Below are 18582 nucleotides of genomic sequence, written 5' to 3'. Positions count from 1 at the left end.
TAGTCCTTACTACTAGGGGTATCAAGGGGTATGGCGAGAAAGCAGGAATGGGGTACTGAAGTTGCATGTTCAGCCATGAACTCATTGAATGGCGGTGCAGGCTCGAAGGGCCGAATGGCCTACTCCTGCACTTATTTTCTATGTTTCTATTCAGCCTCTTTCTCCACTCCCTGCTCCCATTCAGCCTCTTTTCTCTCTCCACCCCCCCACAGCCCCTCCCCCCCCCAACCCGGTCAGCCTTCCTCCCCATTGGCGACAGGGCCTGCCCGCCCGGCATCTTGCTGGGGGCGGGCCCCGCCCAAAGTGTCAGCGGCAGCAACCCGGCCCGTTCAGCCTCTTTTCTCTCCCGCCCCCAACCCCCCCCCCCTCTCTTTCTCTCTCTTTCCCCCCCCCTTTCTTTCTCTCTCTCCCCCCCCGCTCTCTCTCCCCCCTCTTTCTCTTTCTCCCCCCCCCTTTCTCTTTCCCCCCTCCTCTTCTTTTCTCCCCCCTCCTCTTCTTTTCCTCCCCCTCCTCTTCTTTTCTCCCCCCCCTCTTCTTTTCTCCCCCCCCTCTTCTTTTCTCCCCCCCCTCCCTTCTCTTTCTCCCCCCCCCTCCCTTCTCTTTCTCCCCCCCCCTCCCTTCTCTTTCTCCCCCCCCCTCCCTTCTCTTTCTCCCCCCCCCTCCCTTCTCTTTCTCCCCCCCCCTCCCTTCTCTTTCTCCCTCCTTCCCTTCTCTTTCTCCCCCCCTCCCTTCTCTTTCTCTCCCCCCCTCCCTTCTCTTTCTCCCCCCCCCCTCCCTTCTCTTTCTCCCCCCCTCCCTTCTCTTTCCCCCCCATTTTTTTGGGGGATTTATTTATTATTTAAGATGGCTCTTTATTTGTAAACATGAAGTGTTTAATGTTTGTAAACACCCCCCCCCATGTCTCGTTCCCTACGCCTGATTTATAGTCAAGGTTTTTCTGAGCATACAAAAATCTACACTTAGCCCATTCTAAGTTAGTTTGGAGTAAGTTTTCACTGCCTAAACTTGCAAAACAGGCTTAAGTGGCTGGGCACGCCCCCTTTTGGAAAACAAAATTTGTTCTAAAATGAAACTATTCAAACTCACAAGAACTGAAGCAAACTAAATGCCGAGAATTGCAATTTCTAAGATGCTCCATTCTAAACTAGTTGCTCCAAAAAAATAGGAGCAGCTCAGGCTGAAACTTGAGCCCTATGGGCTGAATGGCCTGCTTCTGGGCTGTTTGATTCCCAAACGATAGTATAAGATTTAATGCTCCCTTCATTTGTCTGAGCATTTCATTTCAAGTCTCTACATTTAATTATAATTCATAAACCTGAATTGTTGAAAATTAAAATCTTCTTTAAATCTGTGCAAATTGATTGTTTCAAAGATTATCTTAAATTAAAAGCCTCAACTCTATTGTGTAACTTTAAAGCGTGTGTAAAGCTTGTTGATTGGAGTGGAGCTTGTGATAGATTTGATTTGATTGGAAATGCATCCTGATGACACTACTCTGTACAATATAAGCACATGTGGGACTGTAATTTCATGGTGTCAAGTGCATACTGATTATTTTGTGGTTGTACATGAGTAATGAATGTAATTAGAACTGAGTTTCAGGTTCCCTTTTACTCAAATCCTCTGCTATTAACATGTCATTGTGTCCATCCTGTGACTGAATCTTACTAGGAGAGTGAGGATTTGATATTTTTTATTGTAAATCTATTTAATTAATTGGTATATGGGAGACTGGACATTTTTTTGAGACTGTGAAACAGGTTGTATATGAAGTTTGGTCTTGCATGACTGAGAGGAATTGATGCATAAATTTAGACCAGTGCCCAATAGTTGGCAATCATCTGAATTAAACTAAAGATGGCAGATATTTTCCAATCTTATGCCTTTATAATTTTAACCCTTGGAGTTTCAAATTAGCTAGATATGAAACTCTAGATTAATTTACTTTTAATTTTGCTGGAAAAAGTACTGCTGCGAGGTGTTAAAATGTATAATAACCTCTAATTTGTTTGTTGGGAATGCAGGAAAAATATGAAAATCATATAGCTTTTTAATACCAAGTAGTTTACAATTTAACAAAATCAAATATATTTTGTGTTTGGAAATTGAACAGTAAAGTATCTTGTAGTTTCTAAGATCTGGATTTTCAATTATCAGCTCCCTGCTACTCTTCTGAAGCAACAACTGTTGAGAGATTGAAGGCTGGAGAGTGAGCATATAAAGCTAACTCTGGTATTCTTGGTGGAAATATTACAAGTACTTCTACAATGACTGTTCAGAAAGACCAATGGGCTTGTCTATAGAGTTGCAGCAAAGTTTCGAAACCTACGATTTAACTTGGTAATTGTACTCATGGGGAATTTGGAATTGCTGTCATTGGCTAATCATTCATTGTTTCTGCTGAAAATTGGTGTCAGATTGTGAGAATGCAGATGAATTAAATTAATTGGTGGGTCCCATAGTCTTACATTTATAGGTGGCACAATCTCATGAATCAGTTGCAGTAAATGATTTTATTTTGTAATGCCTGACAGTGCTCAGAAATTATATAATGGCCATATGAGTTACACTCACAAGATAGTTAAAGATGAAAAAGGCCATTCAATCTATCTTGGCTCAACCATCCAGAAAGATTCCCATCGCAGCATCTAACTGATTCTTATATAATTTTTGCTTCACTAGCATACCCAGTAGTCCATTCCAGTTCTTTAGAAGGATTAGTAATTCCGAACATCAGTCTTAAATTTTCCTTTTTACTAGTCTGAACCCTTGTGTACTTGTCCTACTGTGATGGTTTATTTTGAAAGTGTGTTCCGATCTACTTTCTCTATACTGTTTGCTATCTGATTTATATCTTTAATTTTACCTGTCAAGTTACCCCCTTTCAAGGCTGAAACACCCAAGTTTCTTCAGTCTTTCATCAAAATTTAGTGCTCTGATGTTAGGAATTGTGGCATGTCTCTAAACTACTGGAAGTACTTGATTTCATATCTCCATAACTAAAACCAGGCCTAGTGCTTAAGTTGCAGTTTGACCATCTTTTGTATATTCGTACTGTCAAGTTCTGGCTATATAGCTCATCATTCAGTTTGCATGTCCTCACTGTAACCTTCTCCAGCCCTACAACCCTCCTAAATCTCTGCGCTCCTCCATTTCTGACCTCCTGCACATCCCAGTTTTATTCATTTCACTATTGGTGGCCCTGACTTCAGCTGCCAAGGCTCTACGTGATGGAATTCCCATCCTAAACCTCTCTGCTACTCCACCTCTCTCTTCTCCCTGAAGACACTCCTTAAAACCTATCTTTGTCCAAGCTCTTGGTCATTTAATCTAATATCTCCTATGTGGCTCGGTGTTCAATTTTGTTTGATAATGCTCCTGTGATAACGTTAAAGCGTTATATGAATGCATCATCATCACCATCATGCATGCATAGGCAGTCCCTCGAAAAGAGGATGACTTGCTTCCACGCCGAAAAGGGATGATTTCGCAGGTGTTTAATTGAAGGACCTAATATTCCGGATCCCGAACTACATCTTGAAGGGTGGAAGATACCTGTGCGTGGATTTTTTTAACGTGTGGTGGCCGTTGCAGCCCAGCCGCCACACGGGCTTTGACAGCTAGGTCTTGGTCCAGTGGCGAGGATTAACCAGGTGTCCCCGGTACCCAACAGTGATACTGGTCACCGGACATGTACAGGTGTCCCCAGTACCCCTCAGTGATACTGGTCACCCGCTGTGTATAGGTGTCCCCAGTACCCCTCAGTGATATTGGAGACCAGCTCTGCTGCACAGACCTAGTGCGCACACATAATCGCAGTGTGGGCTGGCCCGTGCTGCCCCTGGGCCCCCATCTCATCCCTCTACAAACTCGCCATTCCTTCGCCCCGACCTTACCACTCCTGCTGTACTTTCCCGCACTGCAGTCAGCCGTCTTCCTCCCGCAGCAGCACACGCTGCTCCCTGAAGTCGCACGCCGCCGCACGCTGCTCCCTCTAATAGCCCTGACCTGCTGATGGTCTTGCAGGCCGGGACCGTGCCGATTTCCAGGCCGGGCCGCCGCACGCTGCTCCCTCTAATTCCCCGGCCTGTTGATGGTCTTGCAGGCCGGCATATAAATGCAACTTGTTGTTGATTGGTGCTCTTCAGTGATCAGATAGGTTGAGCATTGAGCCTCTTAAAACCCATCAATCTCTTTCAACTTCATCCGCAACTATTTCAACAACAAGCATGGAATACTTATGTCCCGCATTTATTTTCTTCATGTGTGCAATACTTCTACACTCTTTCATATTAAATTTAATCTGCCATTGATCTGCGCCCTTTTATGGTTTGTCCAACACCTTTTGTAGTTCCCAAGTTGCCTCCTCAGATTCAGCAACCATTTCTCACCACCCCCACCCCACCTATATTTTTGAATTGGAGCACTTTGCGTTGAGCTTCTGATTCCAAGTCATTAATATGAATTAGAAGCAGTAGGGGTCCCAACAACATTCCCTGAGCCACTCAGCTCTTGCTCCTACCGCGACATGACTCCTCTCAAGTACCCTCTGCTTTTTACACATTAACCACATTTTTTTTCCCGTTCTCAACTTTTACCGTGAATCCCTATCAAACCTTTCATATGGAACTTTGTTAAACACTTTTTGAAACTGAAGATATATCATAAATTGGTAGTAAATAATGATGTGGAAATAAAAGATCATACTGGTGCTGAAAAGGATAATGTTCTGTTGTTCCAATTAGGGTACATTGTTATAGCTCGAGTACAAAGATCTGGCATGCAGTATACTTGACCTTGGATTATTCAATACTGATGTTGGGTATCCAAAGTGGATAAACATTCCATTTCCCCATACTGGCATCTGTCCACATAATGTGTGCAAAAATATAATTTTTAAAACATTATTAATTGTGCATGTTTAATTTTCAATTATAAGCAATTGTATTTACAAGCACCGCAATCTTTAAAAAAAAAATGTCACTCAAAGATTTAGACCATTTCTGTGTCTCTCTTCCACATTCTCAGCCTTTGAGTGACTGGCTTACTTAACTTGTAATCCCTCCAGGTGCCCAGTGGAAACCAAGAAAAATGGTCATGCCCTGATTTACACAGTTTTGCCATTGAGCACTATAATAGTATTGCTGAACTAATATAATTATTTATTTGATTCAGAAAAGAAGATATTGTATGATTATATTATTTCATATTCTACCTTTTACAAATCTGTATTCAAAGTTTATTAATGGGGCCTGTATTTTACACCATTGCAGAGGTGAAAGTCGTTTTAAAGCTGCAAAGGCTATTCAGAGGAATATTGACAATTTTTCAATATTTCACAACATTACATTTTTAATGAGTTTGATGTTGAGCTTGTTCTGAGTAACTGCTTCATTAGGGTTGTAATTACTGTCCATTCTTTCTCTTAACTCATTTATAGTTCTTGAATATGATGGGTGTAATTGATCAACAAAAGGATGAATTGACACGAAGCAACAGGTCAGTGAAATCTTTTCATTGTGAGATGTTACTTTTATAAGTGTTCTTCAAATTACGCTTTCCTTCCACTATCGTTTCCTCTGGATCTTGGTCAGATCAAGGAGAAAGCTCTCTCTTAATAATCCGTTTTCATTCTATGGAAAAGAAGGGAAACAATGAAAACCAGAAAGAAAGATGACTTGTACCTTTTTTTTTTAAAAAGGTCAGAAAACTTATTTTGACTTAAAAGAACTGGCTGATTGCACTCTTTTTATGAGTGCAATTCTGTACTTAAAATAATAAAGGAAAGGACTGAACTTGACCCAACAGTTCACATTGTTAATGGATACACATGTCTGTTAGTAAAACAGAAAAAATGAGTTTATTTTAGTTATGTTGTCAAGCAATGCTTTTTCTTTTCATTGGAGAAAAGAAGTGAGGACACTGTGAGAATACAATGTACAGTGCAGGAAGGGAGAGCTTTTGTGTCAGAATTGCCGAACTATATTAAAGCCTAAGATAACTACCTATATTAAAAACTAAATTAACAGCCAGGCTACATTGGCTTTTTATGAATATTCATGATGTGTAGAAGGAACTTATTTAAAGATTAAGGAATGCTAATCCAGTCTTAATTAATGTCTTTCAGCAAATTTATTAAAAGATTTGGCCAACCCTAAAGTGAAACTGCTACCTGTTGCTGATATTTGGATAGGAATTTTTAATATGTTCATCATGTAAGTTTTTTTGTGTACTTTTTAATAACTTTCTTTCTCTCTTTAGGACATCTGCAGTGCAATTTGGACAGTTACAGGAAGCACTAAATGAAAAGAATTCTATCGTCAATTCTTTGCGAGCGAAGTAAGAAATGCATTTATTTGGTGGTCGAGTGGGTTACAACTAGCCTTTGAATCTAGGAGCTGGGTTCTACTCCAGTCCATCTTACTGGATGAAAGTTTTCCAAAATTAGCTTGTAACTGATCGATGTGAAATGAATTTGGATATTGTCAATCCACTCGATATTGGACACAAGCACTCACCTGTTACTTCCTGTTGCCTGGTAATCACTGCTTATTCTCTTCGATATTGGAGCGACCAAACATAGATTAGGTGACTACTGAACATCTCCATCTGTCTGAAAGTGTGACCTTGGGCTCCCTGTTACAACTTAATGTTTAAAAAGCTTTATATATTTTAAAGTGCAAAACTTCTACTTTTGATTTGTTTTTCTTCTGGATTGGTTTATGCTGAGAAGTTGAATACGTCACTTCTTTTAACCATTCAGTTCGATTAATTACATTCTCGAATAGATCAAGCAAACAGCACAATTTTGCCAGTGTAATTTCATGCATGTTCTGGATTTATAATTTGCAAATCATGTATTTTAATGCAATGTTTCACTTTCTCCCACCAAATATAATTAACTTGTGTGTTTGTACTATAGAACTAGACTAGAATTAAGAAAAATCAAGAATGAAAAAAGGCCATTCTGCCTGTTGAACCTCATTCTTTTCGTACATTACTTTTTTCACCATGATATCTAATTGTATTTTGAAATTGTTTTACCTTTGTTGCCTTACCTGGTAGATTACTTTTTGAGTAAAGATGACTTTTTTGTTGATGCCTACTATTTATTCCCTCAGTTCCTACTTTCCTACTCACGGTGCATTTGAACTTGTAACCTGGATTTACTTTACACTATTTTATATACTTAAAGACCCCTTTCTTCCTCCATACCGTTCACTTAATCACCTTTCTGATTGCAAAGCTTAAGGCCTAGAAATTCATAACATTTAGGCTTCCTGTTAGCGTCGCAAACGACTTTGTGAACAGGCGCATCACCACGAATACCTCCCGCTAACTTCGGTGGGAGTTTAGCAGCGGCAGTAACCCATAGCACTCCGCTATGCCGACACTGGTGACATCATCACCATGCTTAGTGCCCGGACCCTAAATTGGGTATCTTCCCCAGAAGCTGCGACGAGCAATGACAACAACAGCTTCAGGGGGGGCGTACCAACGGCCAGCCGCTCGCAGGCCAAAACTAAAAGAGGAGGAGTGCTGTGGTAAGAAAAAATTGCCAATTTATTTATTTTTGTCCTGTACCCCATTGGCGCTTTAAACACTGGGTCCGTGCCAGATAGGCAGAGAGGAAAAGGAGGCGGGGTGGCATTGCTGGTTAAAGAGGAAATTAATGCAATAGTAAGGAGGGACATTAGCCTGGATGATGTGGAATCGGTATGGGTGGAGCTGCAGAATACCAAAGGGCAGAAAACGTTAGTGGGAGTTGTGTACAGACCACCAAACAGTAGTAGTGAGGTTGGGGACAGCTTCAAACAAGAAATAAGGGATGTGTGCAATAAAGATACAGTAGTTATCATGGGCGACTTTAATCTACTTATTGATTGGGCTAATCAAACTGGTAGCAATGTGGTGGAGGAGGATTTCCCGGAGTGTATTAGGGATGGTTTTCTAGACCAATATGTCGAGGAACCAACGAGGGAGCTAGCCATCCTAGACTGGGTGATGTGTAATGAGAAGGGACTAATTTGCAATCTTGTTGTGCGAGGCCCGTTGGGGAAGAGTGACCATAATATGGTAGAATTCTTTATTAAGATGGCAAGTGACACAGTTAATTCGGAAACTCGGGTCCTGAACTTAAGGAAAGGTAACTTCGACGGTATGAGGGATGAATTGGCTAGAATAGACTGGCAAAGGATACTTAAAGGGTTGATGGTGGATAAGCAATGACAAACATTTAAAGATCACGTGGATGAACTTCAGCAATTGTACATCCCTGTCTGGAGTAAAAATAAAATGGGGAAGGTGGCTCAACCGTGGCTAACAAGGGAAATTAAGGATAGTGTTAAAACCAAGGAAGAGGCATATAAATTGGCTAGAAAAAGAAACAAACCTGAGGACTGGAAATTTAGAATTCAACAGAGGAGGACTAAGGGTTTAATTAAGAGGGGGAAAATAGAGTACGAGAGGAAGCTTGCAGGGAACGTATGACTGCAAAAGCTTCTATAAATATGTGAAGAGAAAAACATTAGTGAAGACAAACGTAGGTCCCTTACAGTCGGATTCAGGTGAATTTATAATGGGAAACAAAGAAATGGCAGACCAATTGAACAAATCCTTCGTGAAGACAGAACCTAAGTAAGACACAAATAACCTTCCGAATGTACTAGGGGACAGTGGGTCTCATGAGAAGGAGGAACTGAAGGATATCCTTATTAGGCGGAAAATTGTGTTGGGGAAATTGATGGGATTGAAGGTCGATAAATCCCCAGGGCCTGCTGGTCTGCATCACAGAGTACTTAAGGAAGTGGCCCTAGAAATAGTGGATGCATTGGTGATCATTTTCCAACAGTCTTTCGACTTCCTTTTGGGGGCAGTAACCCCAATTTCTAGCAAGAGGCGAGTCTTCTGCGCCTGGCAGGTGTTGCCCCAATTTCCCCCCCTAAGTCTTCTTTCCTCTCAATTCATTTCTTTACACTTGGGACAGTTTTGTTGCTGTTTTCTGTACCCATTTTAATGCAATATATTTGTGGTGGGGTGATGAAAACAGAGCACAATGTCGTAAGTGTGGTCTGATGGCTGCATTGTAATGTTTTATCATTCGTTTCGTAAATTGTTTTGCCTACATAGTCTTGTTGCTTTTTATAATTGCTTTGCTCCCATGTAGGAGCATTGGGGTCAAGTTTCGGCCTGAGTTGCTCCTATATTTTTGGAGCAACTAGTTTAGAATGGAGTATCTTAGAAATTGCAATTCTCGGCATTTAGTTTGCTCCAGTTCTAGTGAACAGTTTTATTTTAGAACATTTTTTTTTCAAAAGGGGGCGTGTCCAGCCACTTACGCCTGTTTTGCAAGTTTAGGCAGTAAAACTTACTCCAAACTAACTTAGAATGGAGTAAGTGTAGGTTTTTGTACGCTCAGAAAAACCTTGCCTACACTTAGAAATCAGGCGTAGGGAACGAGAGGTGGGGTGGGGGGGACGTTTGCAAACAAAGAGCCATCATCAATAATAAATGATAAATAAATCAATCAAAAAAAATTTAAAAATAAAAACAAAAAAAATAATGTTAAAAATCACTGAATAAATAAAATTATTTCTACTCACCTACTGCAGCACTGGGGTGAAGAGAGAGAGAGAGAGAGAGAGAGAGAGGGGGGGGGAAAGAAGAATGGAGGAGAGGGGGAAAGAAGAACGGGGGGGGGTGGGAGGGAGAGAAGAAGAACAGGGGACGGGGGGGTGCAGAAGAAGATGAAGCTGGGCCCCGCCGGGGACTTCAGGCAGGGCCCGCACGCAGCCGATGCCGGACTGCCGCCAATGCAGACGTCTCTTCGGGCGGGACCCGCCCCCGCGAGATGCGGGACCCGCACGTAGCCGATGCCGGGCTGCCGACACAGACGACTGGTCAGGCGGGGCCCGCCCTCAGCGAGAAGCCGGGCGGGCGGGCCCCGCCGAGGACTTGGGCGGGGCCCACACGCAGAAGATGCCGGCCGAAGCCGCGACCTGCCAAGAATTCGGGCGGGGCCCGCACGCAGAAGACACAGACGACTCTTCGGGCAGGGCCCGCCCCTAGCGAGATGCCGGGCTGGCGGGCCCCACCGACGAGGTAAGATGCGTCAGGCCACTCGGCCCGGGATAGGACCGACGTCCCTTCGGCCTGGGATAGGGTCGTCGCCCGGGAGACAGGACGCACTGGGAGGGCTGGGAGCTACTGCGCACGCGCGCATTTGCCGGCACTGTTTTTGGCGCAGGGCTGTAGCTCCGCTCCCAGCAGCTCCTGCTGCGCCGCGCCAAGCTAGAAACGGGCCTACAGCTATCAGAGACTCGCGAGGTAAGTATTTGGCGTAATTTTTATTCTACAAATTAGGCGGGCCTCTCCGATGTGTGCCATTCTAGCGGGAGTCCGTAACTTGAGCCCATTGAAAGTGACATGTCTGCTATTGTTACTAGGGCACTTTCTATTACTGCTAATTCAATTTCTTTTAGTATATATCTATACCTCATATTTTTAACCTGTGTTACACTTAAATGCACCACTGCTGGCTTTCATTTGCCATATGTCTAGGTGCTTAACCAGTCTAAATCATTTGGCTGCATCCTGTTTTATTACTTCCCTCACTAGATTTTTTTCATTTTATTCTGTTCTAGAATGCAAATGACAGAGGCTGCTTTTGCATTATCAGAACAAAAGTCAAATGATCTGAGAGAGCTCCTCGAGAAAGCAAGAATGGAAAAAAATGAGTTGAAAGAGAGGCATTCAAAGGACCTTAATAATGAGCAAGAGGTAATAATGGTGCTTTTTGGCTTTCCACAAAAAGCATTAATTGATGTGCAACTGAACGATTGCAGTTTTTGGGGATGTGGTTTTTTCCATTGTTCTGTGATTGGCCAACAGGTGATATGTAAGGGATAGGATCAACAATTAGCTACATTGTCATGTAGCAATTTGAAACAATGCTATTGTTTTTGTGCAATATGACTTCTGGGCTGGCAGATGTGAATGTTCAGATAAGTCAAATTGGCCACATAACCCATTAATTGGCATATCGTGGCATTCATTCTATCTATACGTATTTGATAAATCACAATTGTGGGAAAGGACAGAATCGGTAGTATTGCTCCAAAAGTTGAGGTGCAACACTTAGCAACCTGTTCCTCCTGCTGCTCCACCCGCCAGCATTTTCAACTTGTGCTGAAAATAGGCAGCCGGAGCAATGTCTATTTCAAGCAGAAGACCACTTTTAATTTGTTAATCGGGATCCTATGCGATTTGTAGGCTATTTTCAGTTATCGGGCATTGAGCAGCCTAACCAGTGCTACTTAAAGGGACCACTACAGACCACGCAGAAAATACAACCAAGACGCAGTGGCACTGATCTGTGTTTTGTCATCTTTACTAAAGTATTTATATTCCTACATTAAAACAGTGACTACACTCCAAAAGTACTTCATTGTGGTTGTAAAGCATTTTGAGACATCCAGTAGTCGTGGAAGGCACTTTATAAATTCAAGTCTGTCTTTCTTTTTATTGAAGAGGTTTGTTTTTCCCTACCAGGAAGCATGTATGCGAGAGGCGAAGTTTACCAGGGAGATAAATGCAGCAAATGGGAAAAACATGGAGCTCAAAAACAAGGTAGTTATGAAATCTCCATCAATCAGATTATGTATCCAGGCACTGGAAATGAATTGGGTTCAAAAATTGGCTGTTTTACGGAATGTGTTCTGTTTGGCTAGGATTATTCTTGTAGGCAAATCAGAATACTTTGTTTTTATAATTCTGAGCAATTATTCTGGCAACTGTTACTGTGCGATAGATGCAGAACATTTAAAACTATACTGATCAGTCCCCCTGAACACACATGCCTCCCTTCCTAAAATATTTAGTTGCACCAAAAGACACTGAATCTAGAATTTTGAAACTTGTAATTTATATATCAAAAAAATATTAGGTACATTTACTCATACAGCACCTTTTTCCGGCCCTTAAACTTGTATTGTAATGTTCAAAAGGGAAAATAGGGATTCTGTAATATGTCTTAAGTGTTCTAAGGAATCAAATACAATTTTGAGCTAGTTATTAATACTGCAAGCTGCAGTTATCTAAAATTAGATTCATTGGGTGGATGCTGGAAAAGGGGATGAAACAATATGGGCACAGAACGGGCAAATGTGATTAGAACTTTGTTTGCATGGAGGATAAATGCCAACATTGATTTGGGCTGAATGGCCTATTTCTATGTTGTGGAACTGTGTGTTCCATGTTTCTATGCATTTTATGTACGTTTTTCAAGTGTCTAAGTACATGGTATGTGCTTGAAAGAGGTTGCTGGTAACACATTAATATTGGCCCACAAATTGCGGTCAGAAGTTTCTCGTGAGCGCAAATATTTTTACGAAAGTACCTGGTGGACCCAAAGGAATGGATACTTCAGCTCCGAGGCCGATTTGCGCAGCCCAGCGCAGAGGCCCACGTATTCCATTAGCATAGGTGCATCGCTGCGATCATGTGGGCCGGACCACCAATGAATATGGAGTATTCTCATTGATAGTAATAATGAGTTCCGTTTGTACAGAGCTCCCATTACTATGAATGGGAATACCCCCAGAAACACAAACGCAATACATACATTTTAAAAAAACGTGTCACATATTTAAAATTAATTGAATTTGAATTAAATTAAATGTTTTTAAAAAAAAAACATTTTTTTTAACATGTTTTAATAGGGTTAAAATTAACTTGCCATAATGGACAGGGTTTTTACTATAAAAATTTGTGATAAAATGTAATCTTTTTATCTTTTAAAACTCTTGTGCTGGTATTGGGTCGACTAGGCCTGTATTCACTAGAGTTTAGAAGAATGAGAGGGGATCTCATTGAAACATATAAAATTCTGACTGGGTTGGACAGACTGGATGCGGGGAGGATGTTTCCCCTGGCTTGGAAGTCTAGAACAAGGGATCACAGTCTCAGGATAACGGGGTAGGAAATTTAGGACCAAGATGAGGAGAAATTTTTTCACTCAGTGGGTGGTGAACCTGTGGCATTCTCTCCCACAGAAGGCTGTGGAGGCCAAGTCACTGAATATATTTAAGAAGGAGATTGATAGATTTCTAGACATAAAAGGCATCAAGAAGTATGGGGCAACAGCAGGAGTATGGTGTTGAGATAGAGAATCAGTCATGATATATTGAATGACGGTGCAGGCTCGAAGGGCCGAATGGCCTATTACTGCTCCTATTTTCTATGTTTCTAAAAGCAGGCCCTTACACCTGCTTTTACCAGGCTTAAGAGTTTTAAGGACATTCGCTGGGCAGGAATTGGGTAATTAGCCCAACTCTCCGCCCACGGAGGCTCTTTACTTTCGTATGCGTTGGATCTCTCAAAAGAAATGTGCAAGTGCCGGGTTTAGGCACATGCGCTTCCACGCCTAAACCCAGAACTTGCAAGGCCTCTTCAGGTGTGTGCGCAATTTACTTTCAAATACCTTCAAACTTGTGTAAATGGGGTTTTCTCTTTTTTTTGTCTTCATCCTTGACTTACACCATAGTTCTGCTCTCTGTACCGATTTGGTGCTGATAGCACTAACATAAATATAAATTCTCTGATTTTATGCTATTTCTCTTCTCTGTCTGAACCCCTTTCTTCCCAACAGTGCTGAATTTTCCTCTATCTCTCATTGGAACGGAATATGGCAATGTTTTGGGCAGCAGAAGACCATTGGTTCATCGAGTTTACCGTTCCAAACCGCCCACCAGTTTTCTTAGTGTAATTTTCAAACTAATGGTCTTGTATCCCCTTTTGCTGATAGGAATTCATCAAACACTTTTTTTTTAAAACTGCCGAAGTTTGCTGTTCCACCACCCCTGCTGATAACGTGTTCTCCAATTCTTTAATCGTCTTACCAAAAACAAAAGTTGCCTAAATCTCCTATTTTCTTTTGATATCTTTCACTTAAAACTGTGTCCTCTAGTACTTGGACCCTGTGCTTGACAACAGAACTTTCCTGGATCCACGTTCTCTATGCCCATGAAAATCTTCATGTTAAGTTTCCCCTCATCTTCCTCATTTCCAGGGAATATCGCCTCGGGCTAGATAATCTTTCCTTTTAACTTCCCTGTAAGTTCATAATCCTCTTTAGAATTAATAAATCACACCGTTAGCTATGCATTGCACACTTTTCCCACATTACAACAGTGACTACATACCAAAAGTCTGTAAAGCGCTTTGAGACGTCCGGTGGTCGTGAAAGGCGCTATATAAATTGAATTATTTTATTTTCTTTCTTCACCATCTGCAAATACTAACTAACCGTTTTAACAACCTAGTCACCAAAGCTCCCAGATTTATTTCCTACTCCACTACTTCAATGAAATTTCTTTTTATTATGTAATCCACATTCTTACTTTTACCCTGCTCATGAATTTATACTGATCAGTGTTAAGTTCCAGCTGCTACCTCTGCTCTTTGACCTGGCCTGTACAGATCCCTTTAAAATATCACATTGGATCACATCATTAGCCAATATACCCAATGTGGTGGAATCTGATAACTTGGGCACCTTAGATAACATTCTATTCTCTAAGGGGCTGAAGTTCACCCCCGCCCGAAATGGGTTGCACCTACCTGAAGTGTTTTCGCCGCCACGTCGGATAAAGTCGCCTCTTTCACGAAATTCAGCTCTTTGTCATCTTTTTTTTTAAGCGGCCAGGAAGTCAGTCATAATGGGGCAGAAGTTGGGCGGTAAGTATTCTAAAGGGGCGGAAATGGAGGCGGAACAGAGTCACCGCCGCTGTCAATCATCAGCGGAGCAGCAATGATGTCATGACACGTGTGCGTCACCACATCTCTCCCTTTCACTTAAAGGGGAGAGACGCTGCAATTTGGTAGGTTAGGTCCACTGGGCCACCAGGAGAGCTTTGGCCGAGTCAACGGCCTGGCACCCAAGAGGGAGTGCCAGGCTGCCTGTTGGCGGCCCTGCCAAACTCGGGGGCATTATTGGCTAGTCAATCTGGAAGTCGACCGGCCAAAAAAAAATGCAGGCCGCGGCAGTGGGCCCTCACCTTTAATGGCCGCTCACAGCCAAGTCCCATACACAGAAAACAAGGTGCACTGACAGAAAAAGCTGTTTGGGGCATCGCTCGGCGGATGGAAGATTTTTAAAACTGAATTTCGGTGGAGGTGTGGAAGATCGGCGGTGCGTGCTTTGATCACACACTTAGGAGCAATCGGCAGCGGCAGAGCAGAAGTAGGGACCTCCAGAAAAATCCCCAAGCTGAATTTTGCTGGCGATGGCCATTGGACCGGAAGTTGGCGGCCACTCGACTCCGCCGCTTTCCGGTGGTAAGCAGCCTTTTTAGGGAACTTAATTTCGGCCCCTAAATCTCTTATAAAAGTGATGAATCTACAACAGCTCCAACCTTGGCACCTGTGGAGGTCTTCTGGCAACTGATTTCTGTTCCGATACCTCCCCACATATTGCCACCCTATGCTGACTACCTTTCATTCACACATCAATCGCCGTGGGCACACATCTTGTGAATCAGTCTGTTATGTGGTGCTTTGCTGAAATCCAGGTGGATAACATCCACTGCGTCACCTTTGGCCAACAGATTTGTAACCTTCTCAAAGAAACTGTTAACTCACTTAGAGTAGCCTACATAATCTTTCAGTTCCCTCCATTACCTCCCCATGAAATCCAAATTCTGAAAGACAAAAGGCTAGGAATCCGCCATGATTCCAAGACCTAACATCCGGAATAAAATGCGCCATTGGTTGCACGAGGATTCATGGTAAAAATCGGCATTGGTTGCACGAGGATTCATGGTGCAAACCGCACATTTTCTGCAACTTTTCTCTGAGGCCGATACCACTGCGAGTTGGGCCCAGGGAGGGGAAAAAAACACCAAAAAAAAATTCCAAAAAAATTAAAAAGTCACAAAACATTCACAAGATCCTTTTCTATCGAATCGCTGCAAAAGAAATAAAAAATTAAAAACTTACGTTTTTCGCAGGTCTTCATACTTACTGCTGTTCCAAGGGCTACAATGCAGGTTTTTCCCGAGCGTTTTTTTCCTCCTATCAATGGGTGCACTGCGAACCAAATATCTGGCAAAAGCGCTTTTTTCCAGTCCACGCCGGCGGTCCGCTCCCCAGCGGTATTTAAAAACCGCCTGCGCAAGACTTCAGTGAATTTCCCGCCGCACCGTTTTCCGCCAAAAACAGCGAAATATTGCTGAAAAACTTGCCACATGGTTGGGGAATTTCCAGCCCAATAGGTCCATATTTCACCCTTTCTCTTTCCAAACACTTACTACAATGACGAGGGAGTCCTGGATCAAACAAATGATTCTTTTAAATATGAACAATGTTTCTTTTGAAGGAAGAGCAAATTTATTTTGTGGATCGTCAGTAAAACTTGAAAAGAAGTGAAGTATGTAACTGTTGAAAGCCAGAGGAGTTACACAATATCTGTTTTAGCTGCTATTGTGCAAGAGGTTTAGAAAGGATGCATCTCATGCTCAAAGTTCTATTCACAAGGTAGTGATCTGGTTTCTCACGTTGGTTTAGCTTCATAGAATTGGGACTCCATTAACATTTTCAGGTTGACTTTTCCTAACAAATGTTTATTGTGCCTTTGCCATTCAGGTTAAAAACTTTCCAAAGGCTTCTGCATTGAACGATCTTTGGCACAGCGCAAGACACCAATTGTTTCTATGTAAAATGACTTGATAGTTCTGCTTCAGTCACCTAATTTAAACTTGACTGAAGCTCATGCTTGTAAAAAGTTTAAATGTGGAATGATGGCATGTGGTCCTCACTACAATGTTGACTCACCCATTCCCTGAATCTGTACCTGATGCTCATTTTGTATCCTTGTCAAACAGGTGGATGAATTAGAGCGAAGATGTAAAATCCAACATGATCAGATCTGCCACCTGAAACAAGAATTGGCCAATGTAACTGCTGAGATGAAACGGAGAATAGCACAGGCTGAGGGTAATCTGACAGAACCTTATCTTGTGCGTCAAATAATTGCAGGATTTGTATTATATGGGTGTCAATCATCATCTGCAGACTAAGGGGCCGAACTTGGTGATGGCCAAGTCCCGCCCAAGTACTGCCCAAAACGCCGCCGAGAGACCAGGCAGTACTTTGGGTGGGAAATTGATGAAAAATAATTTAAAAGTTGGGGCCGGCGGCAAATGACGTACGCCATCATACTGGGCAGGAGCTCCCAGTCTTGGCGGCAAAGGCTCTTGCCACTGAGGATGGAGTCGGGCCCACGGAGGGTCGAAGACGTTCAAATAAAAATGATTGGGAAAAAAAATTACCCAGAAGAATTTCAGGGGAACCAGTTAAGGTAAGTCGCTGCAGAAAAAAAAATTATTAAAAAGCTCACTAACCTTTTTTTCCCGTTTTTTTAAACTTCCCTTCAGTGTTAGACCAGCCTCCTCACGGCGGTCCTTCCCCCTGCTGGCCCCGATTCCCGCCCGCACCAATCTGGCATCTCGGCGGGCGGGAGGTCACTTGCGCCACTTGGCCGTCCATGGGTAGTTCCCGGCGGTTCTCCCCTCCCGTCCGCTCCAGCCCAAGTGCAAGCTGGCACTGGGCACAACCCAGAGAGGGATGCCAACGGATCTCGGTGGCAGTGGGCCATAAGGCCATCAATTTTGGCCCCTAAGGGATTTTAGCATCAAAAAGAAAAATAGAATTCATCGAAAAGATTTTGTGGTTATCTATGATCTCTTATATACCTCTCCTTTTAAAATGTTATTAGGAAAGAATATGCAAACATTTCTTCACATGTTACAGATTAAAAGCAGGAGCATATTGAATATCCTTTGGACCTATCTTATTAAATGAACCCAGTGCAGCACAGATTACTGTCTGAACAGAAAGCTGTCAGCACTGCTTTCCTCTTGCTTAATCCCTGTAATAGATAGCATTGCCTTTTTCTTACTGTCCCGCTTATTGGTCTGATGTCACTTAAAATTCTCCGTACTCAAAATTGATTTTTAACTTAAAGTGAAATATTGAAAGACCTCCTCTGAGGATAGAGAGTTAAAGCAGTCCCATCTTGCACATGAAAAACTGCTATCACTGGGGAGGTGCACTTTCATATCTGGCATGTTAATGCCCATAGGATATTTTTTTATTTGTGGAATGAATATCATGTATATGTGATGGTGAGTTTATTCTAAATGGAGTCTAAATGTGTCAGTCTTGTAGGAATGTTTGATCCAAATTAATTCCCAAATTAGTGCCCTTCAATTCATCAAATACATGGACAACACACAAGTACACACACCCTTCTGTGTACATCACAGGAAAAATGTGGCACAGCAGCGAGTGTATGTGACTGACATAGTGCAACATACAAATGGTAACTTTTTTGCTGACCTATCTCGGCCTTGACAGATTTGTACATTTTCAGAATTGAAACTGAGGAAACTTGTTTAAAATTGTTCTTCAATGCAGATGGGACTTCTGTATGTTCACTAGTGCAGCTGATTTATCATGGACACTGTTCAATCCTGCCACCCAGTGGCCTTGGTGTATAAGTGTAGGAATTGTTACAAAGCAATC

At 42.3% G+C, this 18582-nt stretch overlaps 1 protein-coding gene across 4 annotated transcripts in view; it reads left to right on the top strand.

Moving 5' to 3' along the window:
* The window catches only part of lrrc45 (leucine rich repeat containing 45), a 76854-nt gene that overhangs the window by 25529 nt on the left and 32743 nt on the right, over positions 1-18582 (top strand). For all 4 annotated transcript variants that reach the window (XM_070857677.1, XM_070857675.1, XM_070857674.1 and 1 more), the window contains 5 exons: positions 5441-5499; positions 6262-6339; positions 10644-10779; positions 11551-11628; positions 16881-16992. In XM_070857677.1, the coding sequence (XP_070713778.1) occupies positions 5441-5499; positions 6262-6339; positions 10644-10779; positions 11551-11628; positions 16881-16992 (463 nt within the window). The remainder of the gene's footprint in view (positions 1-5440; positions 5500-6261; positions 6340-10643; positions 10780-11550; positions 11629-16880; positions 16993-18582) is intronic.

Source organism: Pristiophorus japonicus, chromosome 16 (assembly GCF_044704955.1).
Source record: "Pristiophorus japonicus isolate sPriJap1 chromosome 16, sPriJap1.hap1, whole genome shotgun sequence".
In the NCBI taxonomy this organism is placed as follows: domain Eukaryota; kingdom Metazoa; phylum Chordata; class Chondrichthyes; family Pristiophoridae; genus Pristiophorus; species Pristiophorus japonicus.
Note: the sequence above shows the minus strand (reverse complement) of the source record. Positions and strands in the feature narration are given on the sequence as shown.